This window comes from Lipophrys pholis, assembly GCF_963383615.2.
Source record: "Lipophrys pholis genome assembly, chromosome: 21".
Lineage (NCBI taxonomy): Eukaryota > Metazoa > Chordata > Actinopteri > Blenniiformes > Blenniidae > Lipophrys > Lipophrys pholis.
In genome coordinates, this window is record NC_137649.1 from 2,342,221 (window position 1) to 2,368,243 (window position 26,023).

The 26,023-nt window shown below is 43.7% G+C and overlaps 1 protein-coding gene across 1 annotated transcript; it reads right to left on the reverse strand.

The window, feature by feature from the left end:
• Positions 1 to 722: 722 nt before the first annotated feature.
• Positions 723 to 25,760, reverse strand: LOC308126563 (uncharacterized protein; the record flags this gene model as incomplete). The annotated part of the gene is made up of 10 exons (XM_080491064.1): positions 723 to 781; positions 2,879 to 3,101; positions 3,821 to 3,873; positions 6,723 to 6,836; positions 15,486 to 15,561; positions 20,048 to 20,205; positions 24,258 to 24,356; positions 24,437 to 24,731; positions 24,834 to 24,964; positions 25,610 to 25,760. The coding sequence occupies 10 exons, from the start codon at positions 25,758 to 25,760 to the stop codon at positions 723 to 725; spliced, it is 1,359 nt and encodes a 452-aa protein (XP_080347190.1).
• Positions 25,761 to 26,023: the final 263 nt, after the last annotated feature.

A 26,023-nucleotide genomic window follows, 5' to 3' on the forward strand; every position in this document is an offset into this window, starting at 1 on the left:
TCATGTTGATTTTGTATTTAATATTTTTAATTTAGTATAATGCAAGCAGTGAATTCAAATCCCAGCATCGATCCTGTAACTCTGACCTCTATTCTGATTTTGATCTCAAGAATTACCACAATTTCTCATATTTCATGATATTATGAAAATAAAACAATAAGATATTTATAGAATGTACTAAAATGAAAATAATTTCTTTAGAATGATGAGATTTCAAAGATGCAATATAATTTTGAAAACTGGAAAATAACCAAATACTACTACTAACTTTATTTATAGAGCACTTTAAAAACAACACAGTGGGCCACAGTGCTGTTCACAGACAGAACCTGATGTAAAACTGCTGATATTCACTTTAAGCTGTACTTGTTTTATTTCTCTTTTTTAACTCCCTTTGCAGTTTAGTCCCATTCAACCGAATGATTCGGAGTATTTTGCTCCCAGTTTGCCCGCAGCTTCACGCCCATCCATTCAGAGATCTTATCAGGCCGCCGGTCGACGTCCTTCAGGGGGATTTTGCTGGAACATTTCAACCAACGTTTCCTCTTGAAGTTTATCTGCAGCATATTTTTGTCTTTGACTCTTTTCCATCGTGAAGGTCAGACCTTCACGTCGATGGACAATTTAAAAAACCAGTGAACTGAAATGTGATTCCTGGACCAGCAGAAATTCCCTCACTGACATGATCAGCCATCTTCCGTCTCTCTCAGATGAAAAGTCTGTTAATGAATATAGGGTTTGATTCCTGATTGGCTGGTTGGAGCACCACACTTTTTAATACCTGAAACAAGCCAGGGACAGAGAGGACACACTGTCTTCACTTCTGGGGCGTCATTCCAGGTGTAGGGACGATTAGTACTGTTGGAGAACCTTTAGAAAGTGGATTCTGCAGAATATGACATCTCTGAATGAGCTCTGCACCAGAGATTCTTCTCTCTGCACCATCGGAATATCAAAACAAATCAATGAGTAAGACGTGAAAAAAGAAGAACTTCAGAGAATGAATTAGAGAGGCGTCACACCATAAGCACAGATTTATATTTTGCCTGTTGGCGCCCTCCAGGGGTAGGGTGATGGTATCTGTTCAGTCCAGGTCAGAGGGAGAGACAAGCTCCTGGGCTGGAAAGGTCCTCCAGTCACTGCTTCTCATTTTCCTTCCATAGAGAGCAAATTTAATTTGGGAGAAAGTTTGATCAACAAAATGAAACTGAGTGACTCAATGACAAATACTTGGTAAGTTTCTTCGTCAGACACGATGCAGTGGTAGTGCAGCAGTAGAGTTCTTGCCTATGACGCAAGCGGTCGGGTTTCAATTCCCAGCTGACGCACAGTTTTGTTATTTATGACGTCAGCCAAGGAAGTAAAGAAGTCACTGCCAGATATTTATCTGTATGTCTGTGAGCAAGAGTACATAAAAATTACTGCACAAATTTTGTCGAACGTTTCACCACAGATATCTGAGGGCTCTTGTTTATTTATCTTTTGACTGACCATCCCCCAGAGCGTGCTCACTCTTTTCAGTGGGAGCGAATAAGATCACACTCTCTTGTGGAAGATTGCGCCGCAAAGGTGAGGCTGGTGAAGACTTTGTGCACGAGCTTATTAATGTTAGTATCTGTCACACAGAAACAATCAGGGGCTTGTTGGAAAGAGCTGAAGTTGTAGTTTAACCAGCACTAAACAGAGAGTCACTAACTTTAACCACTAACTTTTCTCAGCTGCAGTTTGGCTTTTCTCCCAGACAGCTCTCTGCTCTTCATGGTGGTTTATGGCAACAAATGCAGTCTTTATAGATTAAACCCAAAACTAAAACCTAGAAGATTCATGCAGAGGTGTTTAATGTTTGAACAGTCGCCCGAAAAGACAAGAAACAAGAAACACCCGTCACTCATATGGTCCAATAGTTTTTCACACTTGAAAATCAGGGAGGTTTCAGGAAAGGAGGGTCTGTCCTGAGTTGGTCAACACATCGAGAGTAAATGCCAGAAAATTAAAGCTGAAATTCTGACCTCCTCTGTGTGTGTGTGTGTGTGTGTGTGTGTGTGTGTGTGTGTGTGTGTGTGTGTGTGTGTGTGTGTGTGCATGTTTGGGCCAAGAGTAGAAATCAAAAGCTCTAAAGGAGAACTCCAAACTAAAACATAATCTAAAACTGAGTGTAAAAGTTTGAACAGTTGTAGACCATAAATATCACATCGTGCTTCAATTTCTCGGAAGCAGTGAAATCATCTTTTATTTTAAAACACAGGAAGTTGACCAATCAATTAAGGCCTCATTTACACTTGATCCGTAAATAAAAAGAACGCTTCCACTGCGGCAGCAGACACACTGACACCATGTAGTTGGTCTGCCAGGCCACTGGAGGGCGCTGTCGCTTGTTTTGGTAATGAACGCACACAGACGTGCGTGCAGAGAACAAAAACGCTATAAAAGTGAACAAAATGGAGAGAAGCGACATTCTCGTGGCCTGATGAGGAATCGGCTGCTATCAGGGGAAAGTCTCAACTATTAAACTACCGTCATGGACGATGAAACTAGAATACGACCGCAAGTCAAACCACCACGGGTCGGCCATGTTGATTTACTGGAGCATGAGCAGAAGAACTGTTTGGGGGTGGGGGGTGCAGTAAGAAGCTCCGTCGCCTCCAGCAGTCTCTGCAGGGGGGAACCGTGACCATGACAGAAACGTTCCACCGTGGGAACCGAGATGAAAACTTCCTGGATGCAGTGGATCAGGTGTCGTGTGAACGGAGCCCCCAGAGGTGAAGAACGTTTTGCGGATACACTCGTATTGGTTGTGGTGTAAACGGAGCCCTCTCGTGAGAAGAGGGATGTGAGGTGTGAGACTTTGAGTTTGACGTGACGTGTCCCAGAGACTCACCGTGGAGCGCCACCCGCCGCAGTCTGGGGGCGAATCGGACTCTGTGTATGGCGTCAGTACGGGTCAGGAAGCAGTTGGTCATTCCATTGACCGTCTCACATTGTGGGTAACCTGGAAGTGAACGGACGCTCGCTCCAAAATGTGTGGGCATGCAGCCACCGTCTGTTTCATCTTCATCCTCGTAGTTAATGGTGAAGCGCCTCCCCATGACGGCTCCGCCCACCTGGAACACACAGAGACCTGGTCACCCCGGTGTTCACATCCAGCAAAGTCCACTTTGTACCTGGACCAGGGTCAGGCCAGGAGGGGATCAGATCGACAGCAACATTGACCCTGGGGGGGCAGTAGAATGCCACTGGGACACAGGAAGAGGTGTGACCAGCCTCGGCCGTCCTCTGGAGGAGCCCAAACCCTCTGTGATTCATATAAAACAGTTTGAGCACCAGAAGATTGTTTTGTCACATTAATTCATAAAGAGAGAAAAAGAACAAAATACAAAGGCTCACATTACTGCAGTAAAGTACTATTGTGTGGTATTTGTACTTTGTTGACTGTATTAATTAGAATAATATTGAGTATACTAGTATAACAATGTAACTTCACTTATACTTCATACTGTACCTTGTAGTTACTTTATTATCAGAAAACCTTTGAATACAGATTTTATACACATTCATTGAATAACAATGAAAAAAAACCTCTTCTTTCACTTTCAAAGGTGGTGATGTAATCCATGTGGCAGTTGTACTCAAATACACATTTTCAGCACATTTTGTGTAAAATCTTTAAACTGTGAGGAAGCGGGTGTGAACCTTCTCTGGAGGCATGATGTGGTGTTCCACGTTCTCTCCAGTGAGGGCTTCAGGTTCCACGCTGTTGTCTGCGATGACTATCGGTATTTTAGGATAATATTGTCGTATACTAAGCAGTAAACAGTCTTACTTTTGGGTATCGCATGAAGGTTTTTGTGGTGATTGTGACTTGAGGGTTGATGTCTGGCAGAAGCAAACAAAGAGTTGTTTTGTTTTCATCAGTTCTTCTTTTATGAAAATTCAATAGAATTACACTTTGGTTCCTCAGGAGTAGAACCTTTAACATTCAAAGTATCACTCCAAGTATTTCAGTTACTTAACTCTGAATAGGAAAAAACTTCAGATTGATATTATTCATTTTGTTCCTTTCTGGGTGGAGAAACGGAGGGCAGGTTGAGAGGAAATTCATCCATTGTGGATTAAAACCCACTGAAGTATCAGATTATCTCATAATCCCACTGATGAAGTGTGAAGATTAGCATACTGTATTAATCCCTCAGGAAAAGGACTGTTTCGCTCTGCTTCCAGTGAGCAGCCACATTACAGGACCCGTGGTTCAGAGTCTTGCTCAAAGACACTTCAACATGTGGACAAGGAGAGATGGGGGTGTCGAACCAGCAACCTCCAGACAATCTCTCTACCAACCAGCCAGAGCGGCCGAACTTGTTCCAGCTCGTCCCGCTGTGGAACCAGTGGTGGTTTCATGCAGGTTCTCAGCGGTGGTGACTTCAGTGGTAAAAACACTTCAGTAGAATTATTAGTAGAGTTTTATTGGGAGGATTTACTTCACATTTCCTTCCCTGTGTGAAGAAAGACGCTGCGCCAGGTTAGTGTTTGTCAAACAGAGAAAAACAGCAGCAGAGACGAAGGTTTTACTCTGAAGGATGGGGGGGGGGGGGGGGGGGGTCCTCCTACCTTTTCCCGTGTCCCACAGGATTGGCACTTTAGGTTGCTTGATAGAAATTGAGAATAAAGCTTCATGTTCCTCAAAATGAACGTTAACTAGGTACAAAACAAGAATAAATACAGGCCAGGTTGTGTTTTAAAGAATTCACAAGCAGACACCAGGAAATAAACTGACTGCAGGTTATATTGATTTATATGGAGAACAATTAAGAACCATGAGAACAAATCAGTGAGGTTCTCGCCTTTAGGGAACATTTATACAGTTGAAACACAATGAAAAGCAGAGGCAGCTCCTCCATGGTTCCTTGGCATTGGAATGAGGAATCAGGTCCCATACTAGGACAATCACATGTCCTAGTATGAAATGTCAATGTTAAAGGTTCTGCTGAGCGAAATCAGTGTGTTCAGTCCAATCACAGAAAGAAAGTGTGAAGTTCCCTCAAGCTTAAGTCTTTTATTTTGGTTGATTTGATGGACACAGCTGAGAAACAACTACATTATTTTGTATGTAGTGAAGGTTTTAACAGCGTCGCTGTCAGTAGTAGAAACATTCCCTCCAGAGGCGTCTGTATCTTCACTCCTCATTATCTCATCTCCTCTGACTTTACATGTTTCTAGTGAAAACTCATCATTATTGTGTTTTTGTTACACAAAGGTTTCACATTCAAACAGTAACATTTTGAAAACAATGTCTGTTTCCATGGAAACGGCATAAAAGTTGAAAAAACATGTAGTTTTCACGTTGAGCCACTAGTGGGAGCTGTTGTTAGTTTTAGTACTGAATGCACACACACACACACACACACACACACACACACACACACACACACACACACACACACACACACACACACACACACACACACACACACACGCAGCAGAGAACAATGAGCTCTCAACAATAACACCGGGAGAACATTCTAGTGGACAGACCACCAAGTTGGATTATTATCACGGTGACTGTCAAAATAAAACTCCCAGGAGAATATGGAGTGGGAGTCATGAACACGGTGTGTGATGTGGTTGAGCTGTAGTTGTAGCTGCAGGAAGAGTTTTCCTCCTCGATGAATCGCCTCTGATCAGGTGCGTTTGTGCAGAACTGAGCACCAGGTGAGACTAAGAACGAATGTCAGCCAGGAATATCGTGAAAATCATAAAGTTGTTGGTGTACGATGTGTCCTGGGTTCATGTTATGTGAGGCCTGTGAAGGACACGTGTCCATAAACTCAGGCAGGGAAGGGATGAATGAATGAATGGGTTGATGACCAGTTGGTTCTTAATCCATACTGAAGGTCTGATAGTAAATTGTATTTTTCTATGAATTTGTCTCGTCTGTCATTTAAGAGTTTATCAAGGATTTTGCAGAATAGTGGGAGAGGAGAAACTGGTCTGTAGTTTGTGAAGTGGTGTCTGTCGCCGTTCTTATACGATGGAATAACTTTAGCTTTTTTCATTTCACTAGGAAATTGTCCTGCTTGAAATGAGAAGTGAAAGATGTAAGTGAACGGTTTGGAAATACCTGAATGACCTTTTCACTGCTGACATGTGGTCAGTGGATGTTCTGGTTTTACATTTATTAACAGTTTCTATAACTTCCTGCTCAGCAGTGGCTTCCAGAAACATTGAATTATTATTTTTATTTCTATTTATAACTTTGATCTGTTGATGGAAGAGGAATTTTATCTGCCAGGTTTGGTCCAAAACTAAGAAAGAATTTGTTAATCTTGTTCCCCACCAGGTCCAAGTTGATCATTTTATATTAAATAATTTGGGTAATTGTCTTTACTGGGAGCATTTCTTATAATACTGTTTAATACATTCCATATACCTTTGATATTATTTTTATTATTTTCTAGTAATTTATTATAATAATCCTTACATCCTCTCATAATATTATTTAACATGTTTTTATATTTTGTTATATTTATTTTCTGCTTTTTTGGATCTATATTTGATAAATTCTCTTTATAATGTGTTTTTCTTTTGTCGGGTATTTTGTACCTGATATGTGAACATTTGAACCCACTCTCTTTATTAACAGTCGTAATATAAATAAAACACAAAACACAAAACACATTCACACGTGAAGATCAGGAGCTCTAACTTCACATCCCGTCAGCACTCACCCAGGTCATTGGAGTTTATGTGGTAGTCAGAGCTTCTGTACACCAGGTTCTCCAGCTGGTCCTTGAGGGTCTCCAGGCTTCTCGACTCAATGGCCATCTCTTTGGTACGACCACCTGGAATGTATTCACAAGGACACTTAATCGCCTCATGCCTGATTACTCCACCATCTTCTATCAAGGTCAGTCCACATGGGATCATCATAACAGGACAGAGAACATAGTAGAACATAGTAGAGCCCAAACTCCTCCCTGCCCCACACGTCCTACCAGGTATCCGGGGGACCCCAACACTCTTTCAAACCATCCCAGAGGTCAGTCTCTGCCTGCCCTGGATCTTCCTGATTGCCCTCTGACAGGAGGCCACTTGGGAGATAATTAATCAGAGCCTCTCATCCATCTGGACCGGCTCCGTCCATTCTTCTAACTGGAGGACACAAGCTGTATTCTCCAGGATCCTCTTTGGGATCGGCCTCTGAAGGATGTATTGGCCTGTTCATGAGGAGCTCTGCCACTATCACGACCTGCTTCATGTCCTTCCTGTTTTCCAGTCTGCAGTCGGAGAACAGCTGGAGAACAGCTGGAGAACAGCTGGAGAACAAAGTGCTCAGTGACTGATGCACACAGCTCTAACTTGGTGTGCAGCGATGCTGCCTGACGCCAGACGTTTGATGAGCTGATAAACCCTGATGGATAGTCAATGAAGGTAATGATAGAGTAGCGAGGTCAGTGCTGTAAGTGGGCCGGTATGCACCGGTATGCAGTACCGGCACTTTTAAATTTTACCCCTCAGCGTACCAGGACTTTTTTCTAGCGTACGGCACGTACCGGAACTTTTCGTAATGTCCAGACTGTCTAATGCTTCTTTTTTCACACACTTTGAACCCAGCGGCTTAAACAATGAGGCAAATTTATGGTTTTTTACGGGTAAAGGAGCTTAATGCTGACAACACATGGTGATGCGTTCAGGTGCATCACGTAACTCTGCCCTCCGTGACTGCGCTCCGTCTCTGACCAACCGTCCTCAGAGGAAAATCTCCTCTCCTCACAATCACAATCAGCAAATACTTTATGACCAGAGATTAAACACTCAGTAATTTACTTTCCCTCTCTTCCTCTCTCTCTCTCTCTCTCTCTCTCTCTCTCTCTCTCTCTCTCTCTCTCTCTCTCTCTCTCTCTCTCTCTCTCTCTCTCTCTTTCTCCTTCCAGTCCAGTCCGTTGGTCCACCACCGATGCAATGTTTAAAACTCGTTTTTTTTCTTTAGAAAAAAAGAAAGAAAGGAAAAAATCCTCCAATCCCACAGTGAAATTCATGTCCTGTTACAACGTGGACACACGTGCTTATAGACAAGTGCAGCCTATACTGTATATGTACAAATATACTTTTTCTTTTTAAATATAGTGGGTTATATCATCTTATGTTCATTTTTTTTAAATAGTTTACACTGCACTGTCTGTGGCCCATTTTGACGTGATCGACATCATCAACATTTTTCACAGTTACACACTTAAATCGTTATATTCCTGTACAGGCAGAACATTTACTACAAATTCAATTCAAATAGTTTTCAGCAAACTGCAGCAGGTTCCTGTCCTGTCCATTCCTACATGAGCCCAGTTTCCTCTGGGTCCCTTTTCAAATGGATTCACTGCTGCTTTTTTTCACAATTACACCTTAAATTACACCCAATACATATAATGCTGTACAGACTGATTAAATAAAAATACAAGTATATATGAACTTTGTGTGTAGTGACATCCACTCATCTCTCTCGCTTTCTCTCTCTCATTCTTTCCTTTAATTTCTTGGGGGAGAATTATTAAACTATTACTATTACTGACTATTACAATTGCGTCAGTATTTCTGTGTGTTTTCAGTGTCCTCTATGAAATACTGCTGTGCTGTCCCAAACATCAGAGTGACTGAATCCACCAAGTACACCGGTCCTTAAGGAGGAAGGACGACATCACCAGGTGGTTCCGAACGACGTGGCGTGGCCATCAAGTGTGCGTCACCTGGCGTGGAGCGTGGAGTGGAGTGGAGTGGATAAGGAGGGTTTTACTATAGGTCATGCTACATGCTACATGCTAAAGAGCTGCAGGGCTCACATGGCAGTGATGCTACATGTTAAACGTGATTCAAATATGACTGGAGTGTGCTGCGAGCTCAGTCTACACTACACATAGCGCCGAACGTAGATAGAGGCGACGCACGGCGCTATGCGTACAGAAGCAAGAATCAGATGAGAAGCTGGACTTGGAGGCAAATGAGTTTTATTCCCAAAAACAGGGAGAACTCAGAGTCTCCGACCGGTCAGAGACTGGTTTGTACAGCACTTGAGTTCTCATTTTATTCCTTACTCTGGTCCTTCCTTTATTTTTTTGAAATGCCCATCCTCCACTTGGATCTAATCGTGTCCTCAAAAGTCCCTCTGGACCACCCCCCCCCCCCCCCCCCCCCCTCAGTTTTTACCTTGTTTAGCAGTTGTAATGGCGTCGTAGTGTTAAAAATCTGCCTCTAAGTCATTTTGACCCACCCTCAGCTTTTTGGCGGAGCTTATGACACGATTAGAACCATTGATAGATCGGTCCATATTTTTGAAAAGCACAGTTATGGATGTTAAATAAAACACAGCGATGCCAATAAAACCTAACATGAGTGCAGCACAGACATGCAGCTGCGTCTCTCTAACACAGGTGTTTAATACACATTACACACATTACACATTACACATTACTACACAAGCTGGAATGTCTCCAGACACCTTTTGCCTGAGCGAGTATAACTGTTCTCCTCTACACTACTGCATGCATAGACTAGTATGATTTTTTTCCTCGACTTGTCCTCCCTTTGAGACTTGCAAAGTCTCACAAACAATAATAAAAATCACAATTGCAGATGTATATAAGCATGCATCATCAGTGTCAAACTGAGGTTGAACTTGCACCCAGTGGCAGCTGGTGATAAATATGTTTGGTGGAGCTCTTCATTATTACATCATAATTATTATTATGACAGTTTGTCTGAGTTTACTGAAAACAAAAGGTATATCAGGTATATTTTCAGAAAACACATCAATCCATCTTTCAAAGCTTTTTAGAATGCTTTGAAAGAAACCTCAAAAAAATAACTATACGGGGGAACGTTGAACTTGATCTGCAACTTTTCAGCCAAATTTATATTTTCAAACGGTAAATTAGAAGAAAAGTGAAAGGAGCTGCATTGAATTGGACACAATTACCAGCTGAGGGTGTTCGATAGAAACCAACAACGATGAGATGCAGAGATTTACAGACTTCGAGATCCAAGGCTAAAAGCTCAAGCTGTTTTGACGAGGTTATGGAGAGCAGCACAGTCTTACTGCCCCCTGCAGCGCACCGACTATCCAATCGGCGCAGAGGAAACACTCCTCACCTGCAGGCACTCTTCCTGATGCTGATCACCTGGCAGGAAATACAACAATAACAGTGAACACTTCACTGTGGTGAACCAGTGGTTTGTACAGAGAGTGTGCTGTCAAAGTTCACCTCATATTGGCTGAAATAGCTCAGCTGGGAGACTGAAGATCTAAAGGTTCCCGGGTTTCGGTACAGACTGCTCAATCAGGGGTTGGACTGGAAGACGCATAGACATTTAGAAAGCAGGACTCTGCTGACTGTTCTGAATGAGAGTTCTAACTGCGTCATATGATTCACAAAGAGAACATTGAAGATGGACTGTTTGGAAGTCGACTTCTGCTGTGGATCCCAAAAGTCTTCTCCTTCATCCTGGAAGGGTTTTGTGTGCCGGCCATGATAAGGACTGTCTCAATAAGCAAAGTTGCTTCCTTTAGAACCTCCTTTAGCCTAGGAACCACTGATGGTTCCATTAGAACCTCCTTTAGCCTAGGAACCACTGATGCTTCCTTTAGAACCTCCTTTAGCCTAGGAACCACTGATGCTTCCTTTAGAACCTCCTTTAGCCTAGGAACCACTGATGGTTCCTTTACCAAAGGAGACCAGCTCATGTTCCCCCACAATTCCTTGCGGCGACAACATTTAAAGGAACCCGCTCATCGGAGCGTTCAGGGAAACTCAGGATGACTGAAAAAGGAGCAGATCATGTAAGTTACCAAAGTAATAATCTGCCTAGAACCACTTGAAATCATCTAGAACCCAGATGAACTTTTTGTAGTTCATTTTCAGAAACTTGTAGTTCTTTCCCCACAATGGCAGACGTCACTAACTAGAGCCGCCGTCGCTTTATTATGACGTCACTAAGTGAAAGTCTGACTGCCTCACCACCGTGATCTCCTTTACTAACTCCTTTAGGAAGCATCCTAACACCTTTCACTAACTCCTTTAGGAAGCCTCCTAACACCTTTACTAACTCCTTTAGGAAGCCTCCTAACACCTTTCCTTAACTCCTTTAGGAAGCCTCCTAACACCTTTCACTAACTCCTTTAGGAAGCCTCCTAACACCTTTCACTAACTCCTTTAGGAAGCCTCCTAACACCTTTACTAACTCCTTTAGGAAGCCTCCTAACACCTTTCCTTAACTCCTTTAGGAAGCCTCCTAACACCTTTCCTAACTCCTTATGAAGCCTCCTCACACCTTTCCTAACTCCTTTAGGAAGCATCCTAACACCTTTCCTGAACCCTGTGACATCATCCACGGGGTTGAGGTAAAGTCGACAGATAAGGAGTTAGGAGGGACAATTCAGACGAACCCTTTGACTCTCCAGTTGTCATGGAGCTGTTTTTGTTTTTCAATGCAACTTTATTTCTATATTGGCAAATACAACAAAGTCATTTCAGGGCAATCTTGCAGAGAAGCGCAACAAATCCACATGAACAAAAAAAAGCGACTGTGGAAAGGAAAAACGTATTATTATTATTATTATTATTATTATTATTATTATTATTATTATTATTATTATTATTATTAATACAGTAGAAAGACCAGCAGGTCCAGCAGGTTGTCTGCTCAGGATGATAGGAGAGCAGAGTGGACAGTGAAAGAAAGATTGTCTTGTCTGTACTGACTGCACTGCAATAAAAAGACAGCAATGAAGGTGCTGAACGTTTTCCTTTGAACTCAAAGGATCAGAAATTGCATTTGGACTTGATTAGAAACAAAGGACACAAAGGACAGTCCCTCCAGGATTTCGTCGCCTGTTTCATGATTATTACGGCCACAATTCCTGACTTTGCGGGAGCTTTTCCAGAAAGTTTTGATAAAAGTTACAGTGGGTGTTGTTGCAGTGAAATTCAAAATGTATTGATATAATGCCATATACAACACAGTCATCTCAAGGCAGTTTTACTGAAAAACCCAACAATTCTACATGAGCACGTTTAAGCAACTGTGGGAAGGAAACACTTCTTTTTAATGATAAGAAACCTGCAGAACCAGGCTAAGAGGAGGAGAAACCTGCAGAACAAGGCTCAGAGGAAGAGAAACCTGCAGAACCAGAGTAAGAGGAGGAGAAACCTGCAGAAGCAGACTCAGGGGAGGAGAAACCTGCAGAAGCAGACTCAGAGGAAGAGAAACCTGCAGAACCAGAGTAAGAGGAGGAGAAACCTGCAGAAGCAGACTCAGGGGAGGAGAAACCTGCAGAACCAGAGTAAGAGGAGGAGAAACCTGCAGAAGCAGACTCAGGGGAGGAGAAACCTGCAGAACCAGAGTAAGAGGAGGAGAAACCTGCAGAAGCAGACTAGAGGAAGAGAAACCTGCAGAAGCAGCCACATTGCGAAAACAAGTGAAAGTTTTGATGAATAGTTTCAATTTCTCACTTTCTTCATAAAAACTTAATATTGTTTTGGAAAATGAGTCAATAACATTGTGAATGACGCATATCGAGCCGGACCTGGACTCTTTGTTATCGTGCTTGGTGACTTTAACAAAGCTGACCTCACACACCAACTCCCTAAATTCAGACAGTTCAGTAAATGTCCGGCCAGAGAGGAGAACATTCTGACCAGCTGATGGTCCACCTGGTCCCTGCTGACTGGTCCTCTCAGACCGGCTGATGGTCCACCTGGTCCCTGCTGACTGGTCCTCTCAGACCGGCTGATGGTCCACCTGGTCCCTGCTGACTGGTCCTCTCAGACCGGCTGATGGTCCACCTGGTCCCTGCTGACTGGCCCTCTCAGACCAGCTGATGGTCCACCTGCTTCCTGCTGACTGGTCCTCTCAGACCAGCTGATGGTCCACCTGCTTCCTGCTGACTGGTCCTCTCAGACCAGCTGATGGTCCACCTGCTTCCTGGGTACAGGCAGAGACTGAAGCTCTGCAGACCTGTTGAGAAGTGGAGAACCTCCAGTTTGGAGTTTGGACTGCACTGACTGGGAGGCCATCAGGACTGCTGCTGGAGCTCTGGATGAGGACACAGATACTGTGACGTCCTACATCAGCTTCTATGAGGACAACTACTTACCAACACGCAGGGTGGGGTATAACAACAGAACCTGGTTCACAGTTAAACTCTGAACCAGGGTCAGTTCTAATAACAGACCCTGGTTCACAGTTAAACTCTGAACCTGTTTTTGTCTTTATTCCTGAAGGAGCCTCCTCGTCCTCAGCTGTTTGAGAGGAAAAGTACGTATTGAGCAAGGGCACTGGGATGTCGCTACGGGCCTCCACACAACAGTTCCAACCACACACACACACACACACACACACACACACACACACACACACACACACACACACACACACACACACACACACACCCACACACCACACACACACACACACACACACACACACACACACACACACACACACACACACACACACACACACACACACACACCCACACACCCACACACACACACACACACACACACCTATCAACATCCAGGAGAAAGATGCCAACAGACTGTTCAAGAGGCCGAACCCCGCAAAGCAAGTGGTGTGGACTCTGTGTCTCCTCCACCTTGAAGCTCTGTACTGACCAGTCTTATACCATCCTTCCAGTTCCTACTTCAAGACTTCCCCCGTCCTCCCTTTTCCTTCAACATTTCTACCATCCTCCGAGTTTTTTTTTTTTGTTTTTTTTTAATTGCTTCATCGGTCGGTGGTCAACAAAATAAAACAAAATAAAACAAAATAAAACAAGCAAGAGCAAAGATTGACAATTTTACAGACTAAAAGGGTTAGGCTGAAGTTAAACACTTATTACGCCTCACCCTATTAACAAATCAAAACACAAAATGACATCAGTCTGAACTAAGCTTCATATATAGAGTGAAAAACATATAATACATTTAATTTATACAAGTATACACAATTTATAAACACACATATATACACATCATATCATATTATAGTTGTACAGTTTATGTGATACACCAACAATTACACTTATATTTCCTATTTGTATTTATATACTATTACTATTATTGTAATACTATTATTACTATTTAGTTTTTGTTATTATTGCTAGGGACGTCCCGATCACACATTTTGGCCCCCGATACGATCCGATTTTTCAGAATTGAGTATCGGCCGATACCGATACTCACATTACTATTGCAAAGATACTCAATAGTGTATTTTTGGAGCAACTAAGATGTCTGACGCTAAAAGCACTATTGGCAGAAGCTTTGTTTTGCTAGAAATTATTGTAAAACTCAGGATGCGTGGTGGTGGTGGTGGAGGTGGAGGTGGAGAGGGTGCAGGAGGAACCAGACTTCACAGGTTTGAGTTGGCTGACGTGGAAGATGCACTCTGATGGTCCGGGGAGCTTGAGTCTCCCAGCAGATTAGTTCATGATGTTTGACACCAGGAATGCACCAACAAGTAGTTAAACTATGGGACAGAACATTCAGATGATGTGGAACCTCCACCCTCCACCCGGCTCTGTACCTCCTCTTGAGGGACCATCCACACGAGAAGGCTGAACATTTTTGGCTGATCATCCACAAGAGGCAGAACTTCACGAGCCCCAAAATGTTTTGTTTTTTTAAAACTCGGGTCCCAGAGTGGGGAAATTCTAAATCCCTGGCTCGGCTGTGGGGTGTGGACGGCAAAGGAGATTATCTATGGAAAAAAGAAGACGTAATCCCCAACCACCGCGGTCTGCAATGGCATCTAATAACCACAACAATGGGCGACTTCATGTTTCAGGTGGAGCTGCAGAAGGAGGAGCAGGATAGAGAGCATAGACCTATGTTACTCAGAGTTATTAAAAAATCTATCATCAGGAGTCTAATTCTAAAATTCTATGTGGTCCGTGTCTTCTTCTGCATTTTTGGTGTATTTGGTGGGTCACAGCGCTCCTAAAGGCCTGGCATGTGTACCACAGGAGCCAAAGCTTCGTGTTGAGCCGAGTTCATCGTGACGTGTGGACGGAATTCTTTTGGAGAACGCCGGGGACCAAAAGATCTTGGCTAATGTGGACGGGACCTGAATTTGCGCACTCAACTGTTAAAAATAATAACTATGACTTGGATTTATATAGCACTTTTCTCACGCTGACTCAAAGCGCGTACAGAGACCATGATTCATTCACACCAGTCCCACCAGTGATGCTAAGCTATGTCGTAGCCACAGCTGCCCTGGGGCTGCTGACAGACGCGTGGCTGACATTTTGCCCCAACAGCCCCTCTGACTTTTTGATACAGTGGGATTCGAACCGCCAACCCTCCGGTTATTGGACGACAAACTCTAGCACAATGCACAAAATCTGAAAAGCTGCTCTTGTGCTGAACTTTCTAAATTGTAGGAAAACAAATGTAAACAACTCCAGACTGATATGAAACTGATATGAAAGCTCTCACCATTGTCCAGTGTGGCCTGAAGCTGCTCGCAGCACAATAAGAGCGGCTGAAACTGAGAACTGATGCCAGAGATGTCCTGGATAGAAAACACCAACGTGTCACTGATCTGGAGGCTGAGCGTCATTAGTGAAGCTCATTGAGTCACCAAAAGATTCAGAAGCGACGGAAAACATCATTTTAAAAGTGCCAACTTGCAAATATTTGTGAATCTTTTTCCCCATAAAGAATAAGTGTAGAGAAAGCTTCAAACTCTGCATGGTTCTTTCATGATTTTATTTATTTTTAATTGAAATAAATCCTGTTTAAGACAAAAAAAACAAAAGTTCATGCAAAACCCTTTTGTGAGTGTGATGGATTATGGGATGTTATTAACATGAGCTCAGTCTGGATGATCTTCTTCACTGTGGTCTTTGTTTTTACAAACTCTGATCTTTATGTTCTCCTCATTGGTCTCAGTATGGATGTTAGATAGTGATGATGGAGGGAGGGAGGGAGGGAAGGAGGGAGGGGGGATGGATGGGTGGAGGGAGGGAGGGAGGGAGGGAGGGTGGGAGGGATGGATGGAGGGAGGGGGGATGGATGGATGGAGGGAAGGAGGGAGGGATGGATGGATGGAGGGAGGGATGGAGGGAGGGAGGGAGGGAGGGAGGGAGGGAGGGAGGGATGGATGGAGGAAGGGATGGAGGGAGGGAGGGAGGGAGGGAGGGAGGGAGGGAGGGAGGGAGGGATGGATGGAGGAAGGGAGGGAGGGAGCACACGCAGGAATCCTTGACTGCGCTAACTGGGTTATTGACTCTTTTCCAAACTCGACATTTAGTTTCATGAAACTGATGATTCCATTTTACAAAGTGATGCCTGCATGTTCTCTTATCAAAGTGTTTGTTATTTCACCTTTTATTAGTTGGTCAATGTGTTACCAGGAAAACATTTCATCCATTATACACTTTTCATTTTCTGACATTCTGTGATGAGATGAGACTGACAAGATTTAAAATATACAAACTGGAAGTAAAAGTACACTCAACATTTAGACAATGTGACAACAACAAGAAGTTAAAGTGACAACAGACACTGGAACAATCACATTTTCACATCGAGTACAAAACATAAAGGACAGAGACTGACGATGACTACGAGTGTGTGTGTGTGTGTGTGTGTGTGTGTGTGTGTGTGTGTGTGTGTGTGTGTGTGTGTGTGTGTGTGTGTGTGTGTGTGTGTGTGTGTGTGTGTGTGTGTGTGTGTGTGTGTGTGTGTGTGTGTGTGTGTGTGTGTTATTAACAGACAAAACTCACATTAACTTCACAGGTTTATGACACTCAGTGTTTTAGTCACACAGTGAAGACTGAGAGTCACTCGCCTCCTGCTCCTCCTCCTCTTCCTCCTCCTCCTCCTCCTCCTCCTCCTCCTGCTCCTCCTCCTCTTCCTCCTCCTCCTACTCCTCCTCCTCCTCCTCCTCTTCTTCTTCTGACACTTTAAAGACGACACTGGGCCTCCTCTGTTTCCTCTTCAGCGTCTACTTTGAATGCTTCAGGGCCAACTGCACGGGAAAAAAACCATTTAAGGCTTCATGAAATAGACCAAGTCAGAGATCCAAAGTGAGCTCCATCAGGTTGTTGGTAAGATTCCATCTGGAGACGGTGAATAAAACCTGAGTGCAACTATGTGCAGCACATTTACCGCCTCTGTTCAATGAACACTTTTAATGCAGTGGAACAAAGCAAATGTTACATTATCAAACCTTTAGTATTTGATCTTTCAAAGTTAAGAGGAGCTGGTTATCCACTGGTTATCTACTGGTTATCCACTGGTTATCCACTGTATCACTGCATGTTGACACCAGAGTCACATCGTTTTACATCAAGATGAAACCAGATTAAATGATCTGATGCCTGGTGACTCCAGAGACGTGTTAATGCTTCCCTTTTGTCTCAGACGGCTGAAACTCAGGAGGCTGGTGGAGCCTTTAGCGACCACTGCACCTTCGCTCTTTAGTTTTAGTTCTTTGGTACAGAAGAGCTTTTCATTTTGTTTCAGTTTCAGGAAGTAGCTACTAAAAGGAGTCAAACCATGTGAATGAATGACATTTGTTGTGTGAACAAAAGAACAAACATTCGGAATTCATTTACTTTTGTCATAAATCAGTGACGACTGACCAATAGAGGGCGCCCCCCACCACCCCCACCAACTCACCGAGAAACAGAATAAAATGTTAAAATTCATTCATGAACTGTGATAAGATCTAATACGTACGGAAGAGTATTAGAGTCACTGAAGAAAAAAAAATTTGGTGGCTGAAAAAACCAAAAACCTTCATGCGCTTCAGAAAAAGTCGAAAATCAAAGTCGAGATTTTTTTTTTCACGGAGCGACGTCTGTCCGTCCCTCATCGTCTGTCCGTCCCTCATCGTCTGTCCGTCCGTCCCTCATCATCTGTCCGTCCCTCATCATCTGTCCATCCCTCATCGTCTGTCCGTCCCTCATCGTCTGTCCGTCCGTCCCTCATCGTCTGTCCATCCCTCATCGTCCGTCCATCCCTCATCATCTGTCCGTCCCTCATCGTCTGTCCGTCCCTCATCGTCTGTCCATCCCTCATCGTCTGTCCGTCCCTCATCGTCTGTCCGTCCGTCCCTCATCGTCTGTCCATCCCTCATCGTCCGTCCGTCCCTCATCATCTGTCCGTCCCTCATCGTCTGTCCGTCCCTCATCGTCTGTCCGTCCCTCATCGTCTGTCCATCCCTCATCGTCTGTCCGTCCCTCATCGTCTGTCCGTCCGTCCCTCATCGTCTGTCCATCCCTCATCATCTGTCCATCCCTCATCGTCTGTCCGTCCCTCATCATCTGTCCATCCCTCATCGTCTGTCCATCCCTCATCATTTGCCCGTAGATGTGAATTCACATTAAATCACTTCATTCTGACTATATCAGGTTGCTTACTGCTGATGGACGTGATTTTACACAGGATTTCCTTGATTAATAAGAACATTTAAATAAGCAGCCCGGGATCCGTGTCTTTGTCCTTCGTACTCGACGAACTTCCTCTACAGAACCAGGCAGCAGCTGCTCTGTCTCTTCTGGTCCTGATACTGATGATAACTGAGTTCTTCTACAGAACCAGGCAGCAGCTGCTCTGTCTCTTCTGGTCCTGATTCTGATGATAACTGTGTTCCTCTACAGAACCAGGCAGCAGGCTGCTCTGTCTCTTCTGGTCCTGGTACTGATGATAACTGTGTTCCTCTACAGAACCAGGCAGCAGCTGCTCTGTCTCTTCTGGTCCTGGTACTGATGAGAACTGCACCGTGTTTATGAGCTCCATTCTGTCCTGAAGCATCTTTTCACTACTTCATTAAACCGCCTGATATACATTTTGAGGAAACAGTCACAGCGCTGGCATGTGGACGGACCGACTGTTTTTTCCACCGTGAAAAAAAAAAATCTCGACTTTGATTTTCGACTTTTTTTGAAGCCACAAAGGTTTTTTTATTTTCAGCCTCCAAATTTTTTTTTTTCTTCAGTGGCCCTAATACTCTTCCATAAATATGTTTATGCCATGAGCCCCGAACTGTATGTGCTTAATTTTCTATAGATCATCCAGTAGAAGAGAAGATTTCTCTCTGGTGTGTATAAACGGCCCGAGGAGGCGGGTTTAGTGGCGGTTTCACTATTTACTTATTAGTAATATAACTGAATGACATAAGATGTAATTAATCGGTGCTATTTGATGTCCATGACGTAGGGTGAGCTTTAAACCCTCCATTGCAGGACTTGCTCAGTGATTGGATATAAAACCAGTTCTGGTTTGTTCCCACGTGTTTCTACAAGAGGTAGCGATGGAGATAATGAATGATTCTCAAACTCTGTCACTTCTATTATTATTTCTATATTGTTATTTTTAAATGCACACAAACACAAATGTGTTCAGAATTTATCCAATGTGTGCAGGTTTGTTAATGTTTATACATGTTTAGATATGCTCATATTTATTCATGACTATAAAATCCAAGAGCTTAAAAAAAGCACACAGTTTATTTTGAAAGTCTTTTTTTCCCTCAACTTGTCGGCCTTGCTTATCATTTCAAGTAAACCAGCTTAAAAACACATGAACTGTTTTAAAAGGGACGAGTTGAAGTGTGTTCATCAAAGTGTCACTTTAATAAGTGCTTGATACTGGCTGAGTAAAAGAACAATGGCTTCCATCACTAGGAGCCTCTTTTACTGTGAAACCCCCCCCCCCAAAAAAAAATCAAGACTAAGCAACACTTCCGCTGCTTGTTGTAGTGTGGTTTATAAACACACTGTATTTAAGGTAACACTCAGAATAGTTGACTGAAATTGAAGAGTGATAAGGAGTCCCCCCGAAGAAATGTACCACCAGCCAGCACTGTTAACAATCTTCAATATAAGGCCTTTTTTTCTCAATGTTGTAAACACTCGAAGGACTAGAAGAGTAAAGCACAGAGTCAACATGCAGCTTGGTATTTAGAGAAACTTGAGTTCTAAAGCGTTTTAAATCTGCTAATATTGATCTGCTCCCGTGTTTGTAGACTAGGTGGATTGTTAAGTCACCGTGTGAGCAGAGTCAGCTAAGTGCTGGGCTTTGTGCAGCAGCTCCACGGTCTTGTCTTCAGCGCGGCTCAGTCGGTCTCCACGCTCCCCCACACTCACGCTCATCGTCTGCACTAAATTCCCCATCGCTCCTCCGGCGCCGCGCTGCCAAGTCGGACCTGGAAACGAAAAGACCAAATGGAAACAACAAACAAAAGCTGAAGTACAAAGACCAATCCCCTCAGAGTTCCAGACTGTCGCAGTGGATTTGCTTCAAAATTAAATCTCTAATAGCTAAATGATGTGATCGGTTTCAATAGATGTTTGCAGTGTGTTTCTTTGTTGTTGTTGTTTACAATTGGGGATTGAAGACATCGTCGAGTTCTGACTGTCCCCGAACCCAGCCGCTGACAATCACTCAAACTTCATGTTTGATGAGACACAAGAACAACCTTTTCTAACGATCCCATTTGGGGACAATAGTTCTCCACTTTAAAACATCTTATTAACTTTTAGAAAAGCAAAGAGTTTCCTCGGGGTGTACAGTGTTTACCTTTCCAGGTGGCTTCATACCGGCATAGGAGTCACGGTGTTGGTGAAAACATGAACCAGGTTCAGGCTGACAAACACCAGCTGAGTATTAATCAGATCGTACAACAACAAAAGAAAAACAAAACCATTTTCCAAGTGGGAATGGTAATGAAGACGAGAATCACAGGAGGCGAACGACAGGAAAACATATCAGGAGACCTGAGAAGGCGAATGACTGGAAAACATATCAGGAGACCTGAGGAAGCCATAGTGAGACAACGAGACACAGCAGCAACAATCGGGGGGAAGCAGGAACACGAATATGGTACCAGGCGTGAACCAAAACTACAAACCAGAAGCAAAACAGCATAGAAACAGAAAATAAGGGAAACGATCAACCAAAACAGAACTGGACTAATTGAACTGATTCCTCACGATCCTGATAAAACTAGGAAAGTCAGAATGTTGTGACAGGAATCCTGACATGAACTATCAGGACAGGAGAAGGACGTCTCCCAGATGTTCTAATCGTCTGGAGACAAAAACAGTGGAAGAAAGAAACAACATCTCCTCTGCAGTGGGAGCCCAACTTATATGAACATCCTCCCATCATATAACCATCACATCATTCTGGTTATATCAGTTTGCTCTCTGCTTCTGATCGGGTTTCACACAGGATTTCTTTGTTTTCTAGAAATGTCTAAAATGTTTTTCCCGCCATGAAGGAGGTTCGATTCCTGACCGGTACAAAAGACCTCTCAAAATATGTTTAGTTCATTTAAAGATGCAGATTTCTTTTTTTTTTCTAACCTCCTGTGGGTGCTTGAGCACTGGAGCTCCTCTAGGCTTCACTGCGCCCTCTGGTGGCCAACGGCAGTAACAGAGAAAAGGACAGGCCAGAGACCAGGAGGACGAAAACTTGTTGATATCAGATGGAAAGCTAATCAACACAGCGAGAGTCGTGTGGAACCAGATTCCACTTTCAGTTTTGGAGGTTAAAACCTTGTCTACTTTTAAAACATTGAAACTTTAAGCCCAGTGTTTCGGTTCAAACTGATTAAAGCCGTCCTGGAATCATGATCTGAGATTGACATACAATTCTCCTGTCTCTTCACTCTCCATGTATTAATATTTCACCAGTCAAATATCATAGCATGCCTCAAGGTCGGTTTGGTGTAATTAGTTATTTTGCTGTACAGCACAGCAACTTCCTCTATCAAGCACTTTAATACAGCCACAGTGGACCAAAGTTCTAGACAAGAGAATGAATAAAACACAAATATGCAAAGTTCACACGATAAATAAAATCATTAACAGATACAGATAATACAAATAAAAGGATGAAAACATAGATAAAGCGATAAAAACATGAACATAACCGTGTGGAATATAAATGAAGAGCTCCGATGTCGTTGGAGGCCAAAGAGAACAGGTGGGGTTCCAGATGTGTTTTAAACAAAGAGCCTGTCTGTTGGACAGAAGGAAGTCATTACACATCACAGGGGCAACAACTGCAGAAATAAAACTCAACCCACTTTTGACTCAGACTCCAGGCCGCTGAGGTCAATTCCACTGCTGCTATAGTGGGGCGAAGCCCAGCGCATGTCCTCTCCATGAGCCTCTGTCAGCGGGTTCAATAGGCCGCCACACACACTCACCACACACACCACACACACACACACCCACCACACACACTCACCACACACACACACCACACACACTCACCACACACACACACCACACACATCCACCACACACACTCACCACACACACACACCACACACACCCACCACACACACTCACCACACACACACACCACACACACACACCCACCACACACACACACACACACTCAACACACACACACACTCACCACACACACACACACCACACACACACCCGCCACACACACACACCACACACACCCACCGCCAGGCTCTCGGCTCCCAAAAGACCAGCTATTGTATGGACCTCCCAGAAAGAAACAACAACTACTGTCCTCTGATTGAAACATCACAGAAAGGCCTTTCTGTCTGAGTGAAGAGGTGCAACAGAAAAACACAATAAACAAACCCACTGGACAGGAACTAACCGCCCACAGCCAGAGTACAGTGACCCAATCCGTGACACTGGCTGGACTGAAAGGCAAAGACTCTTTTTCACCAGGAGGATTTTAGACATTTTGAAATGTCCTCCATTACAGCTCAACCCGGTGGCCGTCCAGCAAGGCATCGTTTAACCATTGCAGGGAATTTTCAGTGTTCTCTATCTAAAATGGTTCTGACCAACCAAAGTTAAGCCAACACAGAGAACTGAAGAGACTTTTTAGTAATCTGCCCTGGGATTAAGGATTAAGGTTAGAGCCATAACATTATGAACAGACGGGGAGTGGATACCACTTCTTATCTGTGCATCATAGCAGCTTGGATTTATTATGTTTACAGCAGGTGAACATTTTTTCTCCCCACAGTTGACGTGTTTGAAGAAGAGTTCATTAAGGCTCACGTCAGGATTTATGTTACAATCTAAGCATTGGTCGTACCTGGAACACTGTATTAGTGCAGCGACTCACTAGAATAAACCTATCCACTGTTTCTGCATTTCATTTATTTGATTATTGCTTAATCAAGCATGAACTTATCTAAAAATACACAAACATTTCTCTTATAGAACAAAATTATATATATATATATTATAAATGACATTTTTAAAATGATGGTTAATTCATAAAGAATTGAAACTATCAAAGTAAAGAGTATGTAAAGATAATGTGCTGTTTTCCACTCTTCCTCTTAAAGAGTAAATCCCACAATCTGTAGTTTGGTTGATTTGATCTGTGTGTCTGATGACGTTTGAATGAATGAATGAAAAACTTTATTTCAGACATTGAATAACAACCCCCCCCCCACAAAAAAAAAAATAACACACACAAAAAATAAACATATGAGGTCAAATCAAAGTGGAAAAAAATAATGACCCATCATGTCCAACTCCACCGTCTCACAGTCCTGCGGTTTTTAAAGGGGTCATATTATTTGACTCACTTTGACATGTGTCTCGTCGGTCTTCAGAGATTACTGCCCTGCTACGGCGTCGCTCCGTCCAGCTCCTCTGGTCGCCACCTGAACCTTGTCCTTCCTCCAGTCGGTTTATTTCTGTTGCATCCGTCTCTGTTCAGGGGCGTTCTTCTTATGATTGGTTTTTTAAAAAACGACCGGCTCACTCTTTTGAACAAGTTCTCTCTGTACTCATCTAGTGACGTCCAGCCACGGCCAATCAGCGGCTGCCGCCTGCTGACATCACATCTTCGACTCGACTCAGCTCGTTTGGAACCGCGGTCAAGTCAGGCCTAGAGAAGCTCCTGCTAGCAGGTACTGACACGTGATGGAAACTGAGTTGTGTCGAGTCGAGTCGCGTGGAGTCGCCAAACAGGGACCAAACAGGGACCAAACAGGTACCAAACAGGTACCAAACAGGTACCAAACAGGTACCAAACAGGTACCAAACAGGTACCAAACAGGTACCAAACAGGTACCAAACAGCAGGTACCAAACAGGTACCAAACAGGTACCAAACAGGTACCAAACAGGTACCAAACAGCAGGTACCAAACAGGTACCAAACAGGTACCAAACAGCAGGTACCAAACAGGTACCAAACAGGTACCAAACATGTGTGTGTGTAAAAGTTGAATGTCTCACCTCGTCTTGGCGAAGGACCTGGTTTTGTGGCCATCATGTTCTTCATGCGATTGATGAAAGCTTTGCAGCGGTAGATGACCAGATTCATGGTGCAGGCATCTGACAAGACAAGTAGAGCAGGTTACAAAACATGCTGGAAGTATTTTCCAGAATCAGAGGCGCTGGTCTGGTGGCGCTACCTCCCGTCAGTTTGGAATGGCAGTTGGTGAACTCCGTCCTCTTGGGAGGGTCGTGGCTCCTGGGGGTTTTCTGAGCAGCGTTGCTGGGACCTGCTGAGAGCTCCGGAGCAGGGTGTTGACTCGCTCTCCTTTGCTGCCCTGCCTTGCTGACCTTCCCACGACTGCTCGTTTTCCCCATCCAGAAGTTTTCGCAGGCGTTGTACAGGATTTGGACAAACATGCACTTTTCCGCCGCGGAGCTGGTGACCCACTTGTCCACCGTGTTGTCAAACACCAGATCAAACTCTGGGGTGTCCTGCAAGAGCAGAGTCCAGCAACAAGCAACCACACTTTGGATGTCAATGAACATACATGGAACAAAGAAAGGAGAGGACGACTGTGCCTGAAAGCTGATCACCTTTTTGGGGTTGATGCCATTGACCTGTCTGAGCTGCTCCACTGTCCACTGAGACCTCCTGACGAAGGACGGCGAGCCGCCAAACTGCTTCACCTTGGTGATCAGGAGCTGAGGGGGCTTGGTGTTGGTCACTAGTGGCAGATCCAGATAATATCTGATAACTCCTTTGTTTATTAAAAAAACATGACAAAGACTCCCTGAATGAACCAAACTGCAACATCGGCACTTTATTCCTCCCAAAACTGTTTGAGTCAAAGTGTGTTTTCATTCAGACTACTTAAAGCAGGAGGCCGGCTGTTTCCTGCCGAGTATCTTTTATCTTATTTTATGTTCTTTGAAAACTCTTTCTGACAATCTTTGTACTCTGCCTATCAATGACTGCTCTCAAGTTCCCTTTAACAACGTCTGTGTTCTTAGGTTCAAAACACAGTCGGTTCCATGTCCGTTTGCAGCACAGAACTAAAGTGTGAAAGAGACACAATTTCATTAAACCAAAATATCACAATTAAACAGGATCTTTTTCTTTGTTGTTTTTCTTTGTTGAAGAGTCAGATGTGATGCAGTTTTTAATCGTTGGTCAAAACGTGTGATCACACATAGTCAGTGATTAATTTATAGACTCAGGACTGACCTATAGATTCAGTCATGTCCAATATAATCAATAACAGCCAGTAAATTGCATCTCAATCAATAAGTTTCATCACTTTCTCTTGTTTGCTCATAATGACACATGATTTGCAGGAGATGAGGAAACCATGACCCAGACAGACTTGGACCTGAGACACAGATGAATGTGGAGTAGTCTTTGACTCCAACAGGCAAGAAGGACATCCTCTTCCTCTTCCTCCTCCATACCTCCACCGCCACCAGCAGCCGCTCACCCCGAGGGATGAAAACCTCTTTGTTGATGGCAGACTGAACGTTCATCGGACAGGACCTGGACAGGCGACGGGTTACACTGCGGTTATTTCTCATTTTCATCCGACTCGACCGAAACACAGAGAAGTGAGGAGTTTTCTCACATCAGACCCTGAGAGGGGGGAGGCTTCTCACTACCAGGTACAGAGAGGGACTTTATAAAGAAGAAACCAGCCGACAGCTAACATACAAGCAGATCAGAGGTCTGGAAAGGTCATCTTCAGAAAATCGTTGGTAAAAAAGAGATTTCTGACCTCCGCCAAGAGAACACT